At 42.1% G+C, this 19,739-nt stretch overlaps 1 protein-coding gene across 1 annotated transcript in view; it reads left to right on the top strand.

The window, feature by feature from the left end:
- The window catches only part of LOC118374132 (voltage-dependent calcium channel subunit alpha-2/delta-3-like), an 82,348-nt gene extending 75,046 nt beyond the window's left edge, over positions 1-7,302 (top strand). The window contains exons 27-38 of the mRNA XM_052474571.1: positions 3,349-3,426; positions 3,730-3,791; positions 3,900-3,944; positions 4,138-4,200; positions 4,275-4,345; positions 4,483-4,558; positions 4,648-4,688; positions 4,815-4,870; positions 5,086-5,203; positions 5,482-5,595; positions 5,920-6,001; positions 6,183-7,302. Coding sequence (XP_052330531.1) covers positions 3,349-3,426; positions 3,730-3,791; positions 3,900-3,944; positions 4,138-4,200; positions 4,275-4,345; positions 4,483-4,558; positions 4,648-4,688; positions 4,815-4,870; positions 5,086-5,203; positions 5,482-5,595; positions 5,920-6,001; positions 6,183-6,275 — 899 coding nt within the window. The 3' untranslated portion in view covers positions 6,276-7,302. The remainder of the gene's footprint in view (positions 1-3,348; positions 3,427-3,729; positions 3,792-3,899; positions 3,945-4,137; positions 4,201-4,274; positions 4,346-4,482; positions 4,559-4,647; positions 4,689-4,814; positions 4,871-5,085; positions 5,204-5,481; positions 5,596-5,919; positions 6,002-6,182) is intronic.
- The last annotated feature ends 12,437 nt before the right edge of the window (positions 7,303-19,739 follow it).

Below are 19,739 nucleotides of genomic sequence, written 5' to 3'. Positions count from 1 at the left end.
CTCTCCCCTCTCCTCTCTCCTCTCTCCTCTTTTCTCTCTCTCTCCTCTCTCTCCTCTCTCCTCTTTTCTCTCTCTCTCCTCTCTCCTCTCTCCTTTCTCCTCTCTCTCTTCTCTCTCTCTCTCTCCTCTCTCTCCTCTCTCTATTGCTCACTCCTCTATCTCTCCTCTCTTCTCTCTATCCCTCTCTATCTCTCTCTTCCCTCTCTCTTCTCTTCTTTCTCCTCTTTCCTTTCTTCTCTCGCTCTTCTCTCTTCTCTCTCTCCTCTCCTCTCTCTCTTCTCTCCTCTCTCTCTTCTCTTCTCTCCTCTCTTCTCTCTCTCTTTATTATCTCTCTCTCTCTCTCTCTCTCTCTCTCTCTCTCTCTCTCTCTCTCTCTCTCTCTCTCTCTCTCTCTCTCCTCTCTCTTCTCTCTTCTCTCTTCTCTCTTCTCTCTTCTCTCTTCTCTCTTCTCTCCTCTCTCTCTCCTCTCTCTCTCCTCTCTCTCTCCTCTCTCTCTCCTCTCTCTCTATCTCTCTCCTGTCTCTCTCTCTCTCTCTCTCTCTTTATTATCTCCCTCTCCTCTCTCTCTCTCTCTCTCTCTCTCTCTCTCTCTCTCTCTCTCTCTCTCTCTCTCTCTCTCTCTCTCTCTCTCTCTCTCTCTCTCTCTCTCTCTCTCTCTCTCTCTCTCCTCTCTCTCCTCTCTCTCTCTCTCTCTCTCTCCTCTCTCTCTCCTCTCTCTCTCCTCTCTCTCTATCTCTCTCCTCTCTCCTCTCTCTCTCTCACCCTCCTCTCTCTCTCTGTCTCTCTCTCTCTCTCTCTCTCTCTCTCTCTCTCTTTCTTCAAGCTAGATAAGGTGTATCACTCAAATGTATGTGATTTGTTCAAGGGTTGATGGACACTGAGTGTACAAAACATTAGGAACACCTGCTTTTTCAATGATATAGACTGACCAGGTGAAAGCTATGAAGAATGGGAGGAGACGGGTTAAAGAAGGATGTTTAAGCCTTGAGACAATATGTTGGTAATAATCATCATATTGAAGAAAACCTGGAGTCACGCTCTGCCATGTTGTGTGGTCCTCCCACTACAACTCATTGGGCTTATTAGGATACTGATGAAATAAATGAGTGGTGAAAGTGCAAGGTGAGGAGCTTGATGCTCATTCCCAATAAATATCTTGGGTCTTATTTAGGTGACATTGTCGTCGATGCTTAGCTGCGAAATAAAACAAATACAAATAATCTTGATCTTTTTGTCCATAATCTCACCATGTAGGTTATATATGAGCTGAGCCCAGTGCCAATACCAGAGTAGGTACATTTGTTTCGTGAGTAAACCATCAGTGGAGTTGAAACTATGATGGAAACCCATTGAACTTGTATTTTGTATTCGGTACATGGGAACTTAACTGGAAAAGGTATTTTTATGTGCACTATGTCATCACGTAAAGCTTTTTATCTGCAACAAGTCAATTTGATAATAACAAAAATATTAACATCTTCCTGATTTATTATAATTACATTTTTTTTCTGAGTGAATACAATTGCACTAGAATTGTCATATGTTTTGTAATGATTTATTTTGGTATATATATATATATATATGCATACACTACTGGTCAAAAGTCAAAAGTCGTCATGAGAGCCAGTTTCATCACAGCGCTTGATAGTTTTTGCGACTGCACTTGAAGAAATTTTCAAAGTTCTTGAAATGTTCCGTATTGACTGACCTTCATGATTTAAAGTAATGATGGACTGTTGTTTCTCTTTGCTTATTGGAGCTGTTCTTACCATAATATGGACTTGGTCTTTTATCAAATAGGGCATCTTCTGTATACCACCCCTACCTTGACACAACACAACTGATTGGCTCAAACACATTAAGAAGGAAATAAATTCCTACACTCCACAGAGCTGGGCTTAATGGAAGAGTGGCCAGAAAAAAAGCCATTGCTTAAAGAAAAAAAATAAGAAAACACGTTTGGTGTTCGCCACAAAGCATGTGGGAGACTCCCCAAACATAGGGAAGAAGGTAATCTGGTCAGATGAGACTCAAATTTAGCTTTTTGTGTCACAGCCGTCGAAAGAAGTGGAGCGTGGTTAGCGTACATGTTTGTTTAATTTAAAATGTCGCCAACAAAACAACAAACAAAGAAACAACCGTGAAGCTTACAGGGCTATAGTGCCACTAACAAAAGTCAACTACCCACACTGAAAGGAGGGAAAAAGGGCTACCTAAGTATGATTCCCAATCAGAGACAACGATAGACAGCTGTCACTGATTGAGAACCATACCCGGCCAAAACATAGAAACATAGAAAACAAAACATAGAATGCCCACCAAAATCACACCCTGACCAACCCAAAATAGAGACATTAAAAGGGTCTCTCAGGTCAGGGAGTGACATTTTGGCCATCAAGGAAAACGTTATGTCTGGCGGCAAACCCAACACCTCCCATCACCCCAAGAACACCATCCATGTTTTTCATCAGCAGGGACTGGGAAACTGGTCAGAATTGAAGGAATGATGGATGCCGCTAAATACAGGGAAATTATTGAGGGAAACCTGTTTCAGTCTTCCAGAGATTTGAGACTGGGACGGAGGTTCACCTTTCAGCAAGACAATGACCCTAAGCATACTGCTAAAGCAACACTTGAGTGGTTTAAGGAGAAAAATGTAAATGTCTTGGAATGTCCTAGTCAAAGCCCAGACCTCAATTAAATTGAGAATCTTTGGTATGACTTAAAGATTACTGTACATCAGCGGAACCCATCCAACTTGATGGAGCTGGAGCAGTTTTGCCTTGAAGAATGGGCACGTTATAGAGACGTACTCCAAGAGACTTGCAATAATTGCTGCAAAAAAGTGGCTCTACAACATATTGACTTTGGGGGGATAAATAGTTATGCACGCTCAAGTTTTCTGTTTTTTTGTCTTATTTCTTGTTTGTTTCACAATAAAAAATATTGTGGATCTTCAAAGTGGTAGGCATGTTGTGTAAATCAAATGATACCAACAAAAAAAAGTATTTTAATTCCAGGTTGTAAGGCGGTAGGAAAATTCCAGGGGGGTGAATACTTTCACAAGCCACTATATATGTGTATATATATATGGTGTGTATTTTCTTGTTTAAACCTGTGTTTTGTTAGACATGTTTGATGTAGGGAAGTAATTTGATGGAAACACATCTCTGGTGAGAAAATGTGCATGTTGTTTTTATGCAGATTTTAGAATATTCACATTAAAATCTGTTGCCAATTGGATGGAACCTAACTACTGATAAATACTTTTTGGTAAATTTTTATGCCATTTTTTCTGTTAAATGTCTGCTAATGTCTGTGTTCTTCTGTGTTCCTGTTTCTCCTCAGGAAATGAGAATAAGAGTGTGGTTTTAGCCAGCACCGCCATACAGCTGCTGGATGACAGGAAGTCACCCATTGTTGCATGTAAATTCACTAATCCCTCATTTAGAGTACTGTAAGGTTTTCCTGTCATAAACTTCTTAACTGTCATATTCTCTATATAAATGCCCATTGAAGACATTTCAAGAGACCCCTTTATCAGAATCACCTTTATTCACCAATTACATGTACACGTACTAGGAATTACACCTGGTGAAATAGTGTTGACCACAATAAACAGAATGTACAGACAGAATATATAGATAAAGAATTGACACAATTCACATAAATTCCTCTACTAGATGTACAGTGTGCTGACAGTTCTGTTTTTCTCAAATCCACTTATAGCCGTTGGGATTCAAATGAACTTGAATTTCTTTCAGAGGAAGTTCTGGACCGCTAGCAGACAGGTAGACACACACACACAAATTCACACACACACATTGACTCATTCAAACTCCAGTGACATGATGTATTTATTATTGAATGAAATGATTCATCATATTGATTTGATACAGTGTGCTGCTCTGGATGGGAAGTGCACAATCAGCTGTGATAATGAGGTAAGAACAGAACAGTCCCTGTCTGAAACTCCCCTCATTCTACTTCTGGTTTCTGGGCCTCTCTCTTTTTGACTTATCTTTCCCACTTCCCATCTGTACCGTTTCTGACCTTTCTCTGTTCCCACACGCTATTGAATTGCTGTATTATGTCCTGTGCTGATGATGTGTATCTTCGTATCTTCTCTATTCTCAGGACATCAAGTGTTACCTCATAGACAACAACGGCTTTATTCTGGTCACAGAAGACTACTCTCAGGTACCACTTACTTGGCCTGTTGCTCTCCTAGGTCTTAGTATCTGCATTTAAATAAACCATATCTTCTTCCTCAGACAGGGGAGTTCTTTGGCGAGGTGGAGGCTGCTGTTATGACCAAGCTGCTCCTCATTGGCTCCTTCAAGAGGTTAGAGAAGCAACAATATTACAATCATCATACATACAATGTCTCTGTCCTACACAGTCGAACACACACCGCCATGGTCTATACACATTGGTGCGCACACATACACACACTAATGTCCTAGTGTCTCGTCCCTGTAGGATCAATCTGTATGACTACCAGGCTCTCTGTAGAGAGTATGCCGGCAGCAGTGACAGTGGACACTGTTTATCACATGTAAGTTCCACCCCTAAATGATTCACTAGCCTTACATCAAGTCAATGTTAAATCCACTTAATGCAAATGTTTAATTGATTCTCTTCCAGCCCTTCTCCATTGTGAAATGGCTCCTGACTGAACTAGTAATGTGAGAATAATACTATCACCATGATATAGTAAAATGATTAAAGATCCACTGATTATCAACCACATAGAAATGGTTTGTTATATAAATGTATATTTTGAATGTGTATGTTTGTGTCTTCCTCGTCAGGTTCCTGCTGGAATTCAACCTGTACAGCTGGTGGCATGTTGACCTCTCTGTCAAAGGTCAGTATGTGTGTGTGTGTGCTCAAGTGTGTGCACATGCATGAATGTGTGTGTGTGTGTGTGTGTGTGTGTGTGTGTGTGTGTGTGTGTGTGTGTGTGTGTGTGTGTGTGTGTGTGTGTGTGTGTGTGTGTGTGTGTGTGTGTGTGTGTGTGTGTGTGTGTGTGTGAGTCATGTGTGTTTTTAGTATGTTAACATTTACATGTCTCATTTGTAGCGCAAAACTCGAGGGGAAAGACCATGTTGGTGCCATGTGATACTGAGTACCCTGCCTTTGTCTCTGAGCGTACCATCAAAGAGACCACGGGCAACATTGACTGTGAGGGCTGTGTCAGGTACTGGGAATACAGTTACCTTTGCGTTAAGCACTTATTAACTCACTTAACCTGTGTTGATAGTGTTTACAGGATCATGCCTTAGTGGGATAATATTACAAGCAGCAACTGAATCGACTCATCTCTCTCTATCTGTCTCGCTCTCTGTCTCGCTCTCTGTCTGTCTCTCTCTCTGTCTGTCTGTCTGTCTGTCTGTCTGTCTGTCTGTCTGTCTGTCTGTCTGTCTGTCTGTCTGTCTGTCTGTCTGTCTGTCTGTCTGTCTGTCTGTCTGTCTTCAGATCTTTTGTTATTCAGCAGATTCCCAGCAGTAACCTATTCATGGTTGTCGTGGACAACAAGTGTGACTGTAGCTCCACCCTTCCAGTTTCCATGGACCCCATTGAGATTATGTATATCCTTGTGAAGTTTGGGAATATTAAGTGTGTTTTTTTTAGTAAAAAAGGTTTTGTGTGTTTTTACTAGGAAGGGTTTTTGAGTGAGCTTTTGTAAGTGAACTCAAACATTTGTCTTCTGAGAACATCAACAGCTTCTGAGTTACTTCATAGTCAGAGGTATTAATACATTTCTCATACATGTAGGTCTTTTTGAAGCGTGCAATATGGTTTGCGTTTCTCATCAAGCTACAATGATGTTGCAGAAACGGACACCACAGTGTCAGTTAAATGCATATCTGAGGTTTGGTTCATCCGTATTTCCATCCTTAACCCCTCTGAACACAACGAATCTCTGAAATGTGATAGGCTGAAGTTTCAGAAGGACAGGAAGCGGCCAGAATCATGTCATCCTTTCCACCCTGAGGTACGTAGTATGTATTTGCTCTGTGATGACATGAAAATGAACATGAACACCTGTTTTTGGTTGAGTAATAATGTGACAGTTAGCACTTATGTGACCATCTGTATATTGTCTGAACCATAGATACATAGTGTATATATTAATTATAGTATCTCTGTTTTGATGCCCCCTGTGTCTGCTGCAGGAGAATGCCATGGAGTGTGGAGGAGCAGCAGGCCTGTCTGCCCCCCTCACAGGAGCACTGCTCCCCCTGCTGGCCACTCTCTTCACCAGATGACCATACCGCCGCCGAAGCCCACCACACTGGACCCAACACTGGACCCAACACTGGAGAGACTGATAGACCGGCTTTAACACACCATCAAATGCTGACAAAGTGCAGGGAGCCTCGCCAACCAGAAGAACTTGCTCATAACTAACTGAGTTGCTTATCGCTAACCAGCAGAGAAATAACGAATAAGAAGGCATTGTTCAAGATAAATAGAACACTGTTCCAAAAGGGAAACCACATGGACATCAGACTGAGAAATAAACTATGAGAAAGCATTGTGATGCAATGATGACATTCTGAGAGCATTACAGAGCAAAGAAACCAATATCCCTGTGTACTTTACCTGCACTGTAGAAAATAAGACCTTTTATGTCAAGGTAGTTATGAAAGAACTAGAAAAAAATGTCACATTTTGTGGTGACATCTTTACAATTGAAAAGAAACTGCTAAAAATGATACCATAGATCCGCAATTGTTTTATTTTTTGAGCTAAATATATGTAGCATTATCTTGGAGAATCTAATTCTGTATTTGGGATATGACAGGGATCATGTGAAGTAAGAGATTACAGGATGGTTGAAGTCAATTTATTTAGCCTGCTTTTCATTTTTACAGCAGTGAACATTTCATACAGAGTAAAAAGATGCATGTGATGGATAAAAACAAACATACTTAAGTTCCATGAAAGGAATCAAGTTCAGAGCTCTGGCTGCAAACTGAAATATGAACATTTGCCTGTTTTAAGAATGTTATTGTTACCTTGACTATAACCCCTAATGCTGACCCCTACCCTTGAACACAAACCCCCTTCCTTTAAGAAGGCTGCTAAAATGTCAAATAAACACAGACCTATTTTCCATCATCTGTCTTTCAGCTTTATTTATTTATTTAACAGTAGCAAATTCTTGTGTTTTTAGAATGTTAACATGTACATGTCCCATTTCCAGCCCGAAGCTTGAGGGGAAAGACCATGGTGGTACAATGTGACCCGGAGTACCTACCCTGCCTTCGTCTCTGAGCGTACCATCAAAGAGACCACAGGCAGCATCGACTGTGAGGGCTGTGTCAGTTACTTGGAACCTCTCTCTCTCTCTCTCTCTCTCTCGACAACAAGTGTGACTAGCCCGATGTGTTTTTTTTTTTGTTTTTTTTTTGTAAAAGGGGTTGGGTGTTTTTTTTTGTGAGTAGATGGGTTTTGTAAGTGAACGTTTGTTTTCTGAGGTACTTCATAGTGTATAAATACACAGTGAGGTAATGGGGACAAATGGGAGACACCTGGTGGGGGGTGGAGACAAGCACAAGACAGGTGAAACATATCAGAGAAAGGGTATGTAGAGAAAGGCTTGTGTTTCTAGCTCCAAGAGTAAAGTCATATCTAACAATTCACAACAATATACCCTCATCTAAAAGTAAAAGAATGTCATTAAGAAATATATAATTATTAGATTGAGCAATGTTGGAGTGGCATTGACTAAAATACAGTAGAATAGAATACAGTATATACATATGAGATGAGTAAAGCAGTATGTAAACATTATTAAAGTGACTAGTGTTCCATTCCACTAATTTCAGAATCTTGTGGTCATTTTTCAAAACTCTAGACACAAAACTGAAAACGATCATCACTTGTTACACAGGCTGTCCAATGTTCAAAACAATGTATTGTGCATTCATATCTTTAAAGAAACCTTGCACTGGTTCAAATAACTATTTCATCATGAAATACCATAGGAACATTCATTTAGATCACCCACACACAATATACCGATAGCTTCACTGTGTAGTTGTTCATACAATCATTAAATACTGTAGTACAAAATATGTGATACGTGTTTCATTATGGTACTACACGTAATACATCACTGTAAAATGACTAGCAAAGAGAATACTACAGACACATTGGAATCATTGAACAAAATCGGAAAGGTATTGATGAAATACAATAAAATCACAACATAGGTCAGGTCTCCTTGAATCAAAGCAAAAATAATTCGCTTCAAAAAAGAAAAACACTACAGTAAAATGTCAGCTGCAGTGTTCCTCACTTGACTTACTGTAAAAAAAACAAAGGGTTGATTACTGTACTTCTATATTTCCATCCAACCTGTGTCTTGTGGATTTGGCCAAAGGTTCTCATCCACATCACAATGGATGTTTTCATTGGCCAAAAATCTTGGGAAGAATCTTCAAGCGAATCCAGGCCTGACACTGGTCTGCCGTGATGTCATTGCATACATCATTCATGACCTGGAGAAGGGCGGCTTGTTCTTGAGGGCGCCTATCATATACCTTTCACCTCCACTTGGAGAAAAATGTCTCAATCGAGTTAAGGAAAGGAGAGTATAGGGGTAAGTACAGGGTGATAAAATGTGGATGGGCCTGAAACCGTGCTTGCACCATTTGAGCATGGTAGAACCTGACATTATCCCACGCAATGACATAGGTCACGACATCAGCTCTACAGACCCGATTTATCTCATCAAGAAGGTTACACGAGGTCTGCGTCCCACCACGACAGCTCTACAGACCTGATTTATCTCATCAAGTAGGTTACACAAGGAGAGCTGCTTTATATGATCCAATACGAGGTCTGCGTCCCACCACGACATCAGCTCTACAGACCTGATTTATCTCATCAAGTAGGTTACACAAGGAGAGCTGCTTTATATGATCCAATACGAGGTCTGCGTCCCACCACGACATCAGCTCTACAGACCTGATTTATCTCATCAAGTAGGTTACACAAGGAGAGCTGCTTTATATGATCCAATACGAGGTCTGCGTCCCACCACACCGTCTTCCGATATAGCCGCACACATGGTGATGTTGGCCCCATGTTGTCCAGGTACTTGGTTGGTTGCCCGCTGGCCAATGAAATTCCAACCTCTCCTCCTTGTCTTGGCCAGGTTGAAGCCTGCTTCATCCAAAAAGAGGAATTTGTGAAAGTTTTCATCAGCATCCAGCTCCATCACCCTCTAGAAATACATTTTGGAAAGATAATTCCAATGATGTAGAATTTTTGGGGAATTTTTCACCTCTGTTGTGACCTGGATTACCTGCCGGCTCCATGTTATTGCTATGTTGTTGTAGGTGAATACCACTCATTTCACTATATATATATATATATATATACTCGTACCACAATGTGAAATCAATCATCAGTAACAAGTTGTCAGTATTGGAAAAGCAATTACAAGGGCCTGCATACATACACTCACTGGCCACTTGCGTGTTAATCCAAATAGCCTGCTCCTTTGAACAGAGAATCATGTGGCAGCCTGCAACTCAACATATAGATTATATAGAGTATAGAGCTTTAGTTGTTGTTCGACCAAACATTAGAATGGGCAAGATGAGTAATCTAAGCAACTTTGACCGTGGTATGATTGTTGATGCCACACATGGTGATTCCAGAATCTCAGAAACAGCTGCCTTCCTGGGATTTTTACGCACTACAGTCTCTAGAGTTTACAGAGAATGGTGCGATAAACAAGACACATTCAGTGAGCGGCAGTTCTGTGGGCAAAAACACCTTGTTAATGAGAGAGGTCAGAGGAGAATGTCCAGACTCATTCAAGCTAACAGAAAGGCCACATGCTCAAATAATATCTGTTTAAAACAGTGGTGTGGAGAAGGGCATCTCTTAACGTACAACACCGTGAATAATTCAGGCTGTTGAGTTAAAAGTGGGTCCTACCCAGTACTAGATAGGTGTACCTAATAAAGTGGCCGGTGAGTGTACAGTAATGTCAAACCTGAAAACATGGTCTGGAAAAGTGTTAAATGGATATTAGAACAGTGTCCGATAAAGAATGATGATGAAACATTACATCCATACATAATGAAGTCCAATTGGTTCATTCATGTTCCACGTTAATTGGTGTCAATGTATCTCGTTATCCGGAAATGTTCATGATCTAAACATGGAATATTGTTCTTCAGTTTCCATAAAACTATGCATTATGAGTAATGCAACAGTTACTTATCATTTTGAGCAGTTGTATCAATTGATAGTTAGATCATTGTAATGAAATTAATAGACAGTCATTTCAGATGTAATGTGTGAATTGCATTTTAAAATGGTAATACTTTGATGTTTTAAGATGTGTCATTCTGAACAGGTGATTTTAGTTCAATGAACAAATGATCTTAGCTTTATGTGTATTGTATCCAAGCAATTGGAAAACGTGTTAAGAGTTTTGAAAAATTTGCATTTTGATCATCGGATGTGAGTTTTGTGTCTAGAGTTTTGAAAAATGACATCAAGGTTCTGAAATTAGTGCCAAAGTGATTGATGGCCTTGAGATAGAAGCTGATTTTCAGCCCCAGCTTTGATGCACCTGTACTGACCTCGCCTTCTGGATGGTAGCGGGGTGTATAGGCCTTGGCTCGTGTGGTTGATGTCCTTGATGATATTTGGTCTTCCTGTGACATTGGGTGCTGTAGGTGTCCTGGAGGGCTGGTAGTTTGCCCCCGGTGATGTTATGGTTAAACAAAGGACATCATGTGGACATCATGTGTGAGGGTATTTGTGAGACGTGTGAGACAAAGCTACAGATTATGAATTTACGTTGTTTTCAGGTGACTGTCGATTGGCTTTAACAAGGCCTGAACAACACAGAGGGAGCCTGAGTGAGTGAGTGAGTGAGTGAGTGAGTGAGTGAGTGAGTGAGTGAGTGAGTGAGTGACAGTGCATTACATCAGAACAGAAGTGAAAGTAAGGTCTGATGTCATGTCACTTCACTCTTCTCCTCATGACATCAAACCACTGGCGTGTACAGCTCGGTTCTCACACTCCCAAGATGTTCTGACATATTCCTTCCTGTTTTAAGTACAACTTGAGCTATATGAATTCAATATATTATTATTAATAATGTATAAGCAGTCAGAATTACCTCACCTGTGAGCATGAATGTAATTGGTACAGAGAGAGAGAGACCTTTTATCCTCCTCGGCTGTCTGTTCGCAAACAATTATTTAGACAAAGTAATATAATTATATTTGTTGTACTTATATCTTAATTTGCAGATCCCTGTGTATCCACACCAACAGGTCCTATACATCACAGAGAGACAATGCCATGATTAAGAGGTTGTGACTGCTGGTCGGGTCATGTGTGTGTTACTTTACCAAGTTTTGCCCCAGTGCATTGATAACAGCAGAACAGAAGAAGTGAAAGCATGATGTGATAATGTCACTTCTCCTCCTCAAACCACCCTGTAGACTTACAGTTCTGTTCTCACGCTACCCAGATGCTCTGACTAACACATCATTTTCTGTTAAAAGTTAGTACTGTTGATATTGAGTGACAAAGTTTTGTTGTGCTGAGGGTCTCAAATTCACATTCCAGGTCGGGAAGACATGGACAGAAGACGTTTATTTAGAAACAGAATGGACTTACCTAAGGCCAAAAATGTGGACGGTACAGAGATGCTCAGAGAATACATCCCAGCATCCCTAGAATCCACCATGCCTCCACTGTTCACAGCTCCAATCACCAAGTTATCTACAACAGAAACACAATGAAAAGATAATTACAAAATGTGTTTGTACATGTGTGTAGTTGTGTTAGTAGTGTGGTGGTGTTGACAAGAACTTACTGGCTGTAGGTCTATGAAAAGAGAACAAAAGGGTTCTGGTAAGAGAAAAAGGTTCTGGTAAGACCTTGTCATGATGCATCATAAAATATCCACATGGGGAATTTTTACCTTTGAGAAATGTTTTTCTCCGAAAAACAAAATAGGCTAAATTAATTATATTGAATATAGCCTGGTGTATATAATATGACCAAAAGGAGTTGATAGATTATCCCATGTCAAAGACACATTAATATGAGAAAAGTAAATGTTTGCAAATTATCAGGAACACGCCCACTCCAGAAGCCACACCCACTGCTGCCTGCCAAGCCTGCCCCAGGGTCTAGGGTTTCCATCATCCCAGAAACCTTAAACCCCCTTCAATTCACATACACAATGTGATCAGGGTAAACTACATTTACATTTACATTTAAGTCATTTAGCAGACGCTCTTATCCAGAGCGAACTAGCCCCCCAATGGCAAACGCAGCCTTTTGTCATTCTAGGACACCTTCGGCCTGGACTGCCAGTCCTTCATGTCTGACCAGAGGGAAGGGGACCAATAGTGACAATTCATAGGAACCATGTGCGGCCTTGCCCCTACCCAACCATCAGGCCGCACCCAGATTCAACTCTCCCCCCAACTAGCCAATCAAACAATGTTCAGCTGAGCCAGGTCCCTAGGCCGGACTGGCACAACTACACATGGTACCCAGTCAGGCGCACTGCCGTTCCTCTGGACAGAGAAGAGGCTGCTGCTCCCCCAGCGGTTCAGGATGCTAGAGGTAAGGTGGTTGGGCCCCTAGATGGGTAGACACGTACTGGGCACAGTTGGCTAGTTCAGGATAGTCAGGACGACTGTAGAGAAAGGGGGGGAGAGGGTGGCGGGGCTGGTGTGATCAGACCCACCTGCAGCGGATTAGCTAATCAGACAGGTAGCTGAGGATTGTCTGTAATTTCCTTTAAAAGCCTTGTGTTTTGTGGTGTTCGGGGCTGAGAGTTGAGCAGAGAATGTCTCTCTGTGGGGATCAGTCTCCCATGCAAGTGTCCATGTCTTGTTTGTGGTGATCGCACTGGACCAGTATATGTGGGACGAGAAGTCTTACTGGCGAATTTGAGTGAGGAAGTGGGCGTCTGAGTTGACGACGAACTGGGGCTGTGGAGCTGCGTGGTGATTGGAGAGCAATGGACCGAGAGAGGCATTGGTATAAAGGACATCTAGGAGCTTTAGCTCCACCAAGTAAGGGATGTGATTCTTCCTGTGGTCCCCTCACACTACTCTCTCTGGGCTGTTTTGCCAATCCACTAGAAGCCACTATTGTCGGCAGGTTTCCCTGCCATCTGTCTTCCTCTCGTTTAGCACCGGAGGCGGGGCTATCGGTGACATCGGCAAGCAGTCTCAGACCGGGCACGTTCCAGAACAAGGAGACGTTTATTTGATTTTGTGGGGAAATGGTTCTCATCGGACCCTAGAAATCTAGAACCTTTCCCCACCCTTTCTATATGTTCTCTTGTGTGTCTTTCCCCCTCTCTATTTGTCCCATAGCAGTAGTCCTTTAGAGGGGTTGGCAGAGTAGAGCAGGGTCAAGGATGGGTCTCATATTGTGTGCAGCACCAGAGCGAGATTGTAGTGCCTTTCACCATATTGTTTGCAGTGCCTTCCCTTAGAATTATCAGTGGTGGTTTTAGCATGTAAATCTTGGTGGGGCAAACCCCAAAACATGTTTTTTAGATGCATGCCAGCAAAGCCACTACACAACACAACACTAAACAATACATTATAAAATACACTATAAAAGTGAAAAACGGTGCCCACAAACTGTTAGGGCCTAAATAAAGCTGTCCCAACAGCAGAGTCCCAACAGCAAACCCAACACCTTACCACTGCTACACCTGGCTATCAGCAATACAGTTTATTCAGCCTCATTTACTGCCTTTAAAAAAAAACATAGCTGACATGGCTGACTTGCTTAAACAAATGTGGTTTCTACTGACAATTGAGATGTACAAACTATGGCATAAGAGGATGACGAGCGGATAAGAGGCAATCTGTAATTCCGATTAAGACAATGAGCGAGCTAGGATGGACGAAGTCAATATAACTATTTGTTCAGCACTTTTGAAATGTACAGCGACAGAATTCAGAACATGGACCGTTCTTACAGTGTTCTCCCTGTACACCAAGTCAGAACCATAGGATGAATTATCATTCCTTTTTTATTTACCTATGCAAGTCAGTTAAGAACAAATTCTTATTTACAATGATGGCCTATCGGGGAACAGTGAGTTGACTGCCTTGTTCATGGGCAGAACGACAAATTTTTACCTTGTCAGCTTGGGGATTCAATCCAGCAACCTTTCAGTTAATTGGGCATATAAGCAGACAATGAAAGCGCTTACCATGGTCAATGATTACATTTATCTAAAACAGGCTATAGGCTACATGTGCACCACCAAGTCAGAAAAGTAGGTGAAATTAAGTGTGGAAAAGGGACTAAATTATTAGGGTGAGGCACATGGGCTGCTAACAGCTTACCTGCCATCTTGCTTAATACACTTAATATTACTTTCTTGGCTACAGTATACATATCTCCTGGCATATTACATAATTTATGCAGCAGCATACAAAACATGTTTGGACTCACCTTGTTTTGCTGTGCTCACTTAAACAGAAAGGTGGTGCGGTGGTCCGTCATGAGAAAATGTTGTCATTAATGTCTGGCATTCTCTGGATCGTTGTTTATCCAAGACAACTGAGAACTCAGAAAAGAACAAGGTCGAATCTTGATGATTTTCAGGTCAGAGCTCTAGAAAGAGGCCCGAGTTCCCGACTTGCAACTCCGAGTTGGATGACCATTCAAAAGGTATTTTCCCAGTTGGAGTGGCCAATGTTGAATGATTATCCTTTTAATCTTGGAAAAGAGACCATTAAACCCAGATTTGGGACCACACACCCACTCAACTGACAAGCAGGCTAGTGATGGCTTTGCAATGCTTGCAGTTAGCCTCTGATTCCTTCCAAACCACTCATTGTTGAATTTGCGATTTCCAACTTGCTGTGTAATGTTAATATCCAACGGCCGATGAGCACCAATACGTTTTATCTATAACTTCTCTTTATTATTTATCTTCATATAACAAGGATTGAAAAGGATTTGCCAGTAGATTGTCGACTTGATTCATGATGATGACTGCTAGCTTTCTAGCTAAGATTTTGCAAGTACGAGGTTGAGATGCTCGGTCCAATCAAAGCTACTGTAGATATAACATGAATTGACATCGTTTTATTTGTGGCCAATGACCTTGAGCCTTCTTGGACAGGCACTTCTAATGTAACTCTATGGCAGCAACCAAGGGCCTTGAATTTAGGGTGACTAGTGTCCCCATGAGTGACAGAACACAGAGCCAATCACGGCACAACTAGAGAGCATTACCAATTTATACGGTCTGTATTTTCCACTGGCTGCCCCACAACCACAGAAAGCACCGAGCAAGGCAGAAACACCCACATTTTGGAGCTGCCTTACTCAAGAAATTAAAAAAGACCTTGTTTGTATGCGGCTTTATTAAGTAAATTATTATTTATTGATTTTGTACATTGTTTGCAAACTGATATGTGACACGTATTAATGCCAAGATAACATGCAAAACAGGCAATGACAGGTTGCCACTGACAATAACTATCTTGATTCAGTGCCATATCAGAACAATTCAGTGTGCAGTGTGTTGCAGTGTTACGATTGCATGCCCACTATTTACCTGAGGGAGTCAGGGAGAGTGTAACCTACCTGAGGGAGTCAGGGGGAGGGTAACCTACCTGAGGGAGTCAGGGGGAGGGTAACCTACCTGAGGGAGTCAGGGGGAGGGTAACCTACCTGAGGGAGTCAGGGGGAGGGTAACCTACCTGAGGGAGTCAGGGGGAGGGTAACCTACCTGAGGGAGTCAGGGGGAGGGTAACCTACCTGAGGGAGTCAGGGGGAGGGTAACCTACCTGAGGGAGTCAGGGGGAGGGTAACCTACCTGAGGGAGTCAGGGGGAGGGTAACCTACCTGAGGGTGTCAGGGGAGGGTAACCTACCTGAGGGTGTCAGGGGGAGGGTAACCTACCTGAGGGAGTCAGGGGGAGGGTAACCTACCTGAGGGAGTCAGGGGGAGGGTAACCTACCTGAGGGAGTCAGGGGGAGGGTAACCTACCTGAGGGAGCCAGGGAGAGTGTAACCTACCTGAGGGAGTCAGGGGGAGGGTAACCTACCTGAGGGAGCCAGGGGAGTGTAACCTACCTGAGGGAGCCAGGGGGACACAGTCTGGTAAAATTGTGCAGTCTGCCATTGGGGGTAGGGAAACAGGGCCCGATACATGGTAACCCATGAATTTAAAATAAAAACGTACCCTGGGCATACTTACCTGTCCTGGTCTGTGTTGGGGGTGTGCTGAAAACAGTCATGTGTTGGTGGAGTATCAAGGGGCTCACCCTAAACTGTGACAATTACAGTAATTGTCAGATGCCTTAATACATTGCTCATATTAGTATTTTTGGAGGGTGAATTGGGTTTTGCTCAAATCTGGTAAATATTGTATGTGATTGAATGTATCTGAATTTTGGTTAATCTGCATTTCCATCCTTAACCCCTCTGAACACAACGAGTGTCTGAAATGTGATAGGCTGAAGTATCATATGGACAGGAAGCGACCTGACTCATGTCATCCTCTCCATCCTGCTGTGTGTGCACATCTACACTGGTGCACCTGTTTGTGTGGATAAGTGGCAGCATACAGTCCATGTACCGGTATGTGACCTGTAGACTGTCTGACTGCTGTTGGAGAATGCAGGCCTCTCTGCCCCCCTCACAGTAGCACTGACTACAACACAGAACCTGGATACAAGAGCAAAATATCAATGTCTGTGACTACTTGTAGTCAATAACACCCAGTGTTGCCAAAGGTTGAAGTCCATTTATTCTGTTTGGTTTTTCTTTTTACAGAAGAGAGCATTTCATACAGAGCAACAAAAAAAAGCATAGGACGTTGTATTTACTGTACCACAAAGGTTTTATAGAGGAGGGGCTTATAAAAGAAGGGGAGCCACCCCTTTTTCCTAAAAGCCACCCCCTATCACGCCCTGACCTTAGATATCTCTGTTTTCTATATATTTTGGTTTGGTCAGGGTGTGACTAGGGTGGGTACTCTAGGTTTTTGTATGTCTAGGGGTTTATGTACAGTGGGGAGAACAAGTATTTGATACACTGTCGATTTTGCAGGTTTTCCTACTCACAAAGCATGTGGAGGTCTATCATTTTTTATCATAGGTACACTTCAACTGTGAGAGACGGAATCTAAAACAAAAGTCCAGAAAATCACATTGTATGATTTTTAAGTAATTAATTTGCATTTTATTGCATGACATAAGTATTTGATACATCAGAAAAGCAGAACTTCATATTTGGTACAGAAACCTTTGTTTGCAAACACAGAGATCATACGTTTCCTGGAGTTCTTGACCAGGTTCGCACTCACTGCAGCAGGGATTTTGGCCCACTCCTCCATACAGACCATCTCCAGATCCTTCAGGTTTCGGGGCTGTCGCTGGGCAATACGGACTTTCAGCTCCCTCCAAAGATTTTCTATTGAGTTCAGGTCTGGAGACTGGCTAGGCCACTCCAGGACCTTGAGATGCTTCTTACGGAGCCACTCCTTAGTGGCTGTGTGTTTCGGGTCGTTGTCATGCTGGAAGCCACCACCCATCTTCAATGCTCTTACTGAGGGAAGGAGGTTGTTGGCCAAGATCTCGCGATACATGGCCCCATCCATCATCCTCTAAATACGGTGCAGTCATCCTGTCCCCTTTGCAGAAAAGCATCCCCAAATACTAATGTTTCCACCTCCATGCTTCATGGTTGGGATGGTGTTCTTGGGGTTGTACTCATCCTTCTTCTTCCTCCAAACACTGCGAGTGGAGTTTAGACCATAAAGCTCTATTTTTGTCTCATCAGACCACACAACCTTCTCCCATTCCTCCTCTGGATCATCCAGATGGTCATTGGCAAACTTCAGACGGGCCTGGACATGCGCTGGCTTGAGCAGGGGGACCTTGCGTGCGCTGCAGGATTTTAATCCATGACGGCGTAGTGTGTTACTAATGGTTTTCTTTGAGACTGTGGTCCCAGCTCTCTTCAGGTCATTGACCAGGTCCTGCCGTGTAGTTCTGGGCTGATCCCTCACCTTCCTCATGAGCATTGATGCCCCACGAGGTGAGATCTTGCTTGGAGCCCCAGACCGAGGGTGATTGACCATCATCTTGAACTTCTTCCATTTTCTAATAATTGCACCAACAGTTGTTGCCTTCTCACCAAGCTGCTTGCCTATTGTCCTGTAGCCCATCCCAGCCATGTGCAGGCCTACAATTTTATCCCTGATGTCCTTACACAGCTCTCTGGTCTTGGCCATTGTGGAGAGGTTGGAGTCTGTTTGATTGAGTGTGTGGACAGATGTCTTTTATACAGGTAACGAGTTCAAACAGGTGCAGTTAATACAGGTAATGAGTGGAGAACAGGAGGGCTTCTTAAAGAAAAACTAACAGGTCTGTGAGAGCCGGAATTCTTACTGGTTGGTAGGTGATCAAATACTTAAGTCACGCAATAAAATGCAAATTAATTACTTAAAAATCATACAATGTGATTTTAGGGATTTTTGTTTTAGATTCCGTCTCTCACAGTTGAAGTGTACCTATGATAAAAATTACAGACATCTACATGCTTTGTAAGTAGGAAAACCTGCCAAATCAGCAGTGTATCAAATACTTGTTCTCCCCACTGTATGTCTAGAGATTATGTATGTCTATATTGGCCTGATATGGTTCCCAATCAGAGACAGCTGTTTATCATAGTCTCTGATTGGGTATCATATTTAGACAGGCCTTTTTTCACACTTTCTAGTGTGGGATCTTGACTATGTGCAGTTGCCTTTCAGCACTCTATTGTATAGCTTCACGTTTCATTTGTTAGTTTGTTCGGTGTTCATTCTTCTAATAAAGAGAATGTACGTATACCACGCTGCACCTTGGTCTCCTTCATACGACGATCGTGACCCCCCCTCTGAACTCTCGTGTGCAGCGAAATAGAATGTAAACTAGAGATAAGAAGATAAGAATGGTCGAATGAGGCTAATCCCCCTCCCCATTTTAGTTTGAAAATAAATTGTCATCAAAGTTATGGCACCAACACCATTTACATCTTAACTGCTCAGAGGTCATTGAACTAAAAAGCTAGAATGTATCTACAACACTGCACATTGAAGGGGAGGCAGAGTAAGTTGAATTTAAACTGGGAAATTAAATAACAGGTACATGTGGGCAGATGGGTATATTTGAGTAGCATTTAGGAAATCTATATTTTCCATTTTTATGATCTGTTGCCAACAACGTAAACATTTTAAAGTTGAAATATAATTTGTAGCTGGAAGCAACATGTATGTAGCACAGTTGGTAGAGCATGGCGCTTGTAACGCCAGGGTAGTGGGTTCGATTCCCGGGACCACCCATACGTAGAATGTATGCACACATGACTGTAAGTCGCTTTGGATAAAAGCGTCTGCTAAATGGCATATAAATATAAAAGGAAAAGTCTATTACTTTTCCCAAGCTTTTTTGGTGCATCTAGCATCTAGCTAATAAGCATATTTTAATGTTAGTGGCAAGATTCATTTCACAAAGGAAAATGTAAGATTGTTGTATATTGGGGAATTTGTGTTATTTTTCTTTAAGATACTACTCTTTTGTTCTTAATTTCAATGAATGTCACTTCATTTACTATTTGCGTTGTTGCATGGTAGCATTGTGTTAATATGCTACACATTTATTGATATCATTTTGAAATGTCCGTATTTGTTGATTTTGATCT

This window comes from Oncorhynchus keta, chromosome 21 (assembly GCF_023373465.1).
Source record: "Oncorhynchus keta strain PuntledgeMale-10-30-2019 chromosome 21, Oket_V2, whole genome shotgun sequence".
Lineage (NCBI taxonomy): Eukaryota > Metazoa > Chordata > Actinopteri > Salmoniformes > Salmonidae > Oncorhynchus > Oncorhynchus keta.
Note: the sequence above shows the minus strand (reverse complement) of the source record. Positions and strands in the feature narration are given on the sequence as shown.